At 39.0% G+C, this 7,433-nt stretch overlaps 1 protein-coding gene and 1 pseudogene across 1 annotated transcript in view; one reads left to right on the top strand and one right to left on the bottom strand.

The window, feature by feature from the left end:
- LOC107725279 (nuclear inhibitor of protein phosphatase 1-like) overlaps positions 1 to 3,304 on the bottom strand; it is a 5,374-nt pseudogene extending 2,070 nt beyond the window's left edge.
- Positions 3,305 to 3,776: 472 nt separating this feature from the next.
- LOC107725271 (protein THEMIS2-like) overlaps positions 3,777 to 7,433 on the top strand; it is a 9,377-nt gene continuing 5,720 nt past the window's right edge. Inside the window, exons 1-3 of the mRNA XM_016534483.1 lie at positions 3,777 to 3,894; positions 5,699 to 5,839; positions 6,202 to 6,627. Coding sequence (XP_016389969.1) covers positions 3,798 to 3,894; positions 5,699 to 5,839; positions 6,202 to 6,627 — 664 coding nt within the window. The 5' untranslated portion in view covers positions 3,777 to 3,797. The remainder of the gene's footprint in view (positions 3,895 to 5,698; positions 5,840 to 6,201; positions 6,628 to 7,433) is intronic.

Genomic DNA, 7,433 nt, shown 5'->3' with positions numbered 1-7,433 from the left:
GAAAACTATCGGCATTGATTTTTGCCGATAACCGATAGTTCCGCCAATCAACTATCGGTAGGGCTGGGTATCGATACCGATACCTTGACTTTCTTGGGTCTCTGAATATCCAGGTTGCCCTCCTCTATGGTGAGGGTGGAGATGCGCTTGTTATGAGCGGTGTTGAACTCAGTCAGGTTCTGTCAAAAGAGTCAAACAGGGAAAAAACAGAGCTGTTCATTCATCGCAACATCCATTCATTTCAATATATGTTCAAGCAAAAGTCTGAAAACACTTCACTGAATTTGTTTGTCATGATCTTGTAGAGGAACCTTCTACAATGCGAGTAAATCACTAGCATATGCGACTAAATTTCCATGCTAGGTGGCCAAATAATATCTATCGTTAATTAAAGGCTGAGTATAAGTTTAACACAGATATTTCACTTACCTTTACACATTTTAAACACCGTGCACTTGAGAGTTTCGCTCTGTCATTAAAGCGCACTATTTTAACTCATCTCAATTGATACGTAGCATATTTGAAGCACCGTAAACTCTAGTGTGAAGGCATGCAACTAGAAAGCGCTGTGTTTCTCTCACACAAGCAAAGAGAGGGAGAGCAAGACAGTCTTACTTACCACTACATGTAAATTATATTATTTGGTAGTGGGCGGAACTAATGCGAAACAGCAATCTCATTGGTTGGCGCTCACCTATTACCATCACTAGCCGGGTTTCCATCCAAAGTTGCGAATTTAACTTGTGCGCAAAACTGGAATATCGCATAAAACATTTGCGAACAAGCATCGTTTCCATCCAACAAGTCAAAGAGAACAAAATCGTCACTTCCTGATAAACTGGCACTATAAATCACTAAGTAAAGTAGGAGAATATAATGATTTTCATATATAATAAATTACTTGCGCCTCAGAGCGAGCAGACGAAACAATGAATGCGGTCATTGCTTTCGGAGGTGGATGCTGCTGTTTGGGAATGCAGTCGTGGAAGACATTTCTGGCAGGCAATTATACAGAAATACTTTTTGACGACAGACTTTGCTCGTGCATTTCCGAATGACCATAACAACATTTCAGATGCTGTGGAATGAGATCGGTCCGCTGGCTAGTCAGGTTTTGCCGTCTCATAGCCAAAGTCACATGACTTTTTTGATGCGCTTGGAGGAATTTATTCTCAAAATGCATTTCCATCTCCCATTATTCGCATCAAAAGTCAAAAACCACCTCAAGCGAGCGTAAAATCTTTTTTTGCGAATTAAGGGATTTTTATTAGAAATGTGGCGTTTCCATCACTCATTTCTCATGCGATACTTCAAAATGCGCATTAAAATAGGGTGATGGAAACATAGCTGCTGTTTCGATTTCAGCCAATCAGTTGAAGCGACGTGATTAATATTCATGAACCCAGCAGCTCATCAGATCTTAGTGCGTTTTATATGGTTATTAGTAGTAGAATTATTATTATTATTATTATTATATTTTCGGTATTATTGTTAGTTTTTTTTTTACAGAAAAACTGAATGACCAACAATGTATCAAGCACCACCACCAGTCCTAAAATCTGTTAAAATGACAAATATGCATTCATACATTTTCATTCATACATGCTTATGTTAATTACTTAAGTTCTACCATAAAAATGCTTGATTGACTGATGTTAAAAGTATAGGCTATATAGTAGAGCAGACATGTACCTCCAGTTCAGTCTCTTCCTCTGGAAGTCCCAGAAGACCCTTCAGCTCCTCGTCGTCACCGGTTTTACTGTCCCCGACGCCGGAGCCCGGCTGACTCTGAGGTTTCTCCCGAATGGTGTAAACACGTGTGGATGCGCCAAACGACATGGTGGAGTCGATGGGAACCTGCTGGGGCTTGTGGGGCTCCAGGCGAATGTGTCCCAGGAACGTACCATGTGCTACAGGAAGACAACATACCTGCTGGTTTACTTGTCTGTTATCTGTATGGCATGGCACGTTTGTCATTGGTCTGATGCACTTACTGCTGTTGAGGTCGATGAGAAACACTCTTTTCAAATGCCTGTGGTAGACGAGGGCCGCATGCACGCGAGAACACGACTGATGGTCGATGGTGAAGTCACAGATGTCTGGGTTCCTCCCGAACAAATAATACTTCTTTTCATCAATGATCAGTTTCTGCAGAGAGAGCATCTCAGTAGGCTGTCTGCAGTCAACAAAACTACTTTAACAACACACACACAATCACATACAAGCGGGGCGTTGTGAGCGTACAGAAAATGGGATAGTAGAAATAAGTTGATGATTTAATAATCTTATCTTTTAGGGTTGCATCCAAGGAAAGGAAAAATAACTTGATCCAATTCTATTTGGCGTGAGCCTGAGCCTACTGATGAAAACACTTGTATTTTGCATTTTCCCCCCCATTTATTTACATTCAGTTTGTCACACATAAATAGTGCAGAAATTATTTGAATAGTCTAAAATCTGAAGCAAAATTATAGCAAGATATTACAGGATTTTTTTTTTTTTTTTACTGTACAATAGAGAATTTTGTGTGTGTGTATATATATATATATATATATATATATATATATATTTTTTTTATCCTAGTTATGGTCACCAACTTTGTACAGAAAAGAGTTGCATTAAGATTCCTTAAAAAGTCTATGGAAAACAATAATAACATACAGGTTTGGAACAACACGAGGGCGGAGTACATGGATTAGTTTAAAAAAAATCTGCGATGGTTAGTTTCTTATTAACAGTCAAATGATTAACTAGCATTCTTAAGACTCGATGAAATACCTCGACAAGCTTGTCTCCTTTCACCACGTCCAGATGCAGTCCTGCTGGAGGCTTCCCTGCCCTGAAACCAGACCAAGCCATGAACATCTCCCTCCTCAAACCAGCCAGTGTGGCAAATATGGCCATAAACAAAGCACACGGCATCTGAGATGCTCTGTTACAAGATTTACTTTTAATAACCAAATTACTTTGATTAATTAAACGCAAGATACACTTCTACACAACGAATGCAGTTTGTAAAACAGGTTCGAGCTGCACAGTGTGACGGAAGATCTGCTAAAGAGCACGAGAGCTAACAGCTCGCTGTAAGATTGCGGTTTTTATGCTGGACACGATAAAGACTTATTCATGCACTAAATCCAGCAATTACAGGAGTGTTTTTTTACCATGATGGACAGTCGAAAGATGGGTTCGTCGCTGTAGTATTTGCTTCCATTGTCACACATTCTCCCCGGCTACAGACACGCCGAGCATCTTGGGTAATCTACTCAAAACTGAACGTCTTCCGGCTCATGAATATTAAAGACGAACCGCGACGCTCTTTTAGAACTCGTGATTGATTGGCTTAAAAGCAGACGTGAGTAAGTGGGCGTCACTCAACTGGCGAATTAGCGAATCTCTCGGTGGTGAATGACGGACGCGAGGGAACGCCCCTTTAGGAAGATTAACCAATAGCAGTATTGCTCAATTAATATTCATGAGCTTTGCCTTTGCCATAAAAGGATTGGGATCTTCGCCTTCCGGGAGACGCTTGTAAAGGCAGGATGACAACACAAGTTAAACCGCATAAACATGAATTATTAACGCAGTTATTGTATGTTGAAACAAAAAGTACATGTATAATAATTGACATTAAATTGAAATGTATCTATTTCAATGAATGCAACTAAAGGCTTGTGTGCAGTGTTTGTGGTTCTGGGTGAGTCCCTCTGAGACTTCCTCTCTGAGTCTGGACTCTAGTTAAAGTGCGCGCAGACTGAAGAGCAGCTCAGTGTGAGTCTGTCTGTCAGCGGTGAGAGATGGGAGACCTCCAGTCTCTGCGAGTCTTCATCAGCTGTCTGGATCAACAGTCTCTACCCCGCATCCTGCAGGTCTGCTCTGGGGTTTATTTCCAGGGTAGGTTCAGCTCTCTTTCTGCATATTCTGCATGACACTTTCTCCAGGCATAAAAAAGAAGCAATACTGTTCTTCACCCAAAATGTATTCATTATTTATTTGGTCCTTAGCCATCTTCAAAAAACTACTAAAAACACATCTGTTCCATCTTTATTTGAGCCTCTAACTCTAGCACTTTCTATTCTACTTTATCTATTTATCTTCTTTTTTATTTAAAAAAACATTAGCTTTCTATTTTTTCTATTCTACTTGTTTTTCTCTCTCTGTGTGTGTGTGTGTATATATATATTTATATATAATACCTTGCTACGTGTACTGTGTTAGGCTAACCGTGACTTGTCATTTGCACTTATATATTGTTGCTCTTTTGTTTGATTTTATTGCTTTTATTGTCCTCATTTGTAAGTCGCTTTGGATAAAAGCGACTGCTAAATGACTAAATGTAAATATTTATTGTGTTCCCCTATGTCCATAAATTTATTTTGCATTGTGATTAATAATTCTTCCAGTTTTATGAATCTTTTAACCATCATCATTTTTGTAAAATAAGAAACAAGGATGTTCTCTAAATGCTATGCTGTGTTGAGATTGACTTTAGTGCCAGAGACTTTGATGATGTACAATGATGTAAAAATAATGATAATTTTGAAATTAAACTCATTAGTTCTTTTAATAATCATTTGTCAAATATTACGGCAACCCCTCTGTAGTAAATAGGCATGCATTTTGTTTTTTTAGAAATCTGACTTGCCCAGTATAATGTTTCTGTTTAGGGTAAATTTAACCTATTTTTACATTTGAAAACACAGAGTGAAAAATAGAAACAGACGATGTGCATCTGAAACCTGTCATGTTTTATGGCTGGGATCTCTGAAACCCCAAACCGAATTAATGCAACATTTGCTAAGCGTGCCACCGAGCAAGTTAAAATGTCATACTTCACCATAAACTGTTTTTGTGTTATTGAAATGGCTGCGGGGTCTCTCCGACCCCAAACAGGACATGAGGTTTAAATTTGTTTTTTTTCATTGTCTTTGTGGTTTACGCTGTGCATCCTCAGCACAAGTAGATGTGTGACCGGATGAACAGTTGAGTTTAGTCTCATCTGTAGTTTGTGTTTCTTATAAAGGGTGATCTCAAATCAAATGTAAACATAAGTAGTTCACTGCTATTTATACATCAGGATATGCTTCTTATACAGCATTATAGGCTTATTTATCTGTCGAATGTGCTTTTACATGCATAAAACTGTAAAAGTCTGTGTACTTTAAATCAGTGGTTGTCAGGAGTCAGATTTTACATTTAATGTCAAATGGTGATCCCAGCACTGTATCACAGTTGTTTGTAATACATAAATAACAAAAATGTATTAAAATTTGGTTTTGAGGATAAGTATTTGCACCACAATACTACTATATAAGGAATGTGTTTTTACCGTTTATTTTCCTATACACTTTCCCCATGCTGAACAGAACAGACTTGCAACCCAACCCAAGTTGAGAACCACTGTTTTAAATAAAGAGGATGTTATCAATTTGATTGAAGTACAGTATTGAAGTCAAATAAAACAAAGGCCTCTAAAAAAACTATAATCAGTACGATGCATCATCACAAAGGAATGTCTATTTAATCCATACTCTCACAGTTCTGGCAGAGATAAGATAAGAAATGCAGAGATAAGTCCTATGGCATGTTGGACTTTGCAATCAAAGTCCATTTTAACAATTTATATTAATCAACTCGTATTAAAATGAACCCATACGGTTATGCAAATAGGACATGATGGGGTTTTTTTTTCTTTCAGGGTCCATTTATGAGCTTTCAGGAAGTGAAGTGTGTTTATCTACTGGAGATTTGGTGAAGATCATTGGTTTAGAGCTCCTGTCTGTATCTTGTGAGGAGATTGAAACTGGAGCTTCATTTGAATTGCCTACTGGATATTCAGGTGAGCCGCTAAACAACAGCAAGATGTTTACAAGTAAAATATTATAAACTAGAGCCGAGTATTTTGGCCTAGTGAAACCTCTTCGTGTATAGATTTTGTTACCATTGCCATGCATTATACGACTGATAGACTGCAACGGCTGGAGTTAAAAATCATCATATGTGTTCTACTGAAGAAACAAAGTCACCTACATCTTGGATGCCCTGGGGGTAAGCAGATAAACATCACATTTTCATTTTTGGGTGAACTATCCCTTTAAGAACTTGAGCTGTCAAGGTGGCTGTTGTTCAGGGAAATTAATTTGTAAACCAAAAGCTAACTGGGCAAGTTTGTCGATTTTAACACACTGTGCATCTCTCTAGGTTACTTCAGACTCGTCGCTGAGGACCTACCGTACAATACAATAGAGGAAATTGTGGGTTTGTGTCCTGTTGGAGTGGACGCCTGCGGCTCCTTCACCTTCATAAGCCAAAACGAGCTGACTATAGACAACTTCACACTACCTGCAGGAAAACAGTTGATCCTGCTGTCAGTGGAGGGTGCCAAAAATGGAGAAAGACTGGCACGGTGTCAAGTGGTGGGGCAGAACATGGCCTCTACAGAGATACTCCTTCCTCTGTCCCTCAGAGGAGAGTTTTATGAGTGTCAAGGTGACCGAGGTTACTCTCTAGAGGAAATCATGGCATCATCCAGGCTGAGTTGCCGTCGCTTCCGCAATACAAATGAGAAGAACAGTGGAAGCTTGTTGGTTTTCAGCCCAGTGTATGAAATTAGTGCCATTATGCAAAGTAAGTATAACAGTGTTACTTGGTAAATATTTGTCAAGTCCTTTTCCCACCGACAGGTTGCTGGTGCCAAAGCCAGATCCATAATTGTCCAGTGCATGGAGTGCTGCAGTGATATATTTTTTTAGGCTAGCCCAAAAGTTAGCATCACCCCGGTTCCTTTGACAAAAACCCAATTGGATGTGTTCATTGGCTTTTGGATTATTTCTGAAAACAAGCCGTGTCCAACCTCTGTAGTCCCATTGAGCAACTTGTGACTAACCGCCATTTTCAAGACAAGTACAATGTTGTAGAATAAAACATGAAAATATCCTGAGCTTGTGTGAACCACATACCTTATTTCAGTCATTTAACCAAAAAAAACCCCCACTGATTTCAGAACAAGGGAACCCAGAAGTGCTAAAATTAGTGCCATTATGCAAAGTAAGTATAACAGTGTTACTTGGTAAATATTTGTCAAGTCCTTTTCCCACCGACAGGTTGCTGGTGCCAAAGCCAGATCCATAATTGTCCAGTGCATGGAGTGCTGCAGTGATGATATATTTTTTTAGGCTAGCCCAAAAGTTAGCATCACCCCGGTTCCTTTGACAAAAACCCAATTGGATGTGTTCATTGGCTTTTGGATTATTTCTGAAAACAAGCCGTGTCCAACCTCTGTAGTCCCATTGAGCAACTTGTGACTAACCGCCATTTTCAAGGCAAGTAAAATGTTGTAGAATAAAACATGAAAATATCCTGACTATAAAATAGAAATAGAGACATAATTAGCGTAGCTGCTGTTCCAACCAAGCAAAATTGATTTGTTTAAC

This window comes from Sinocyclocheilus rhinocerous, unplaced genomic scaffold (genome assembly GCF_001515625.1).
Source record: "Sinocyclocheilus rhinocerous isolate Xijiao unplaced genomic scaffold, SAMN03320098_v1.1 scaffold967, whole genome shotgun sequence".
NCBI lineage: Eukaryota > Metazoa > Chordata > Actinopteri > Cypriniformes > Cyprinidae > Sinocyclocheilus > Sinocyclocheilus rhinocerous.
Note: the sequence above shows the minus strand (reverse complement) of the source record. Positions and strands in the feature narration are given on the sequence as shown.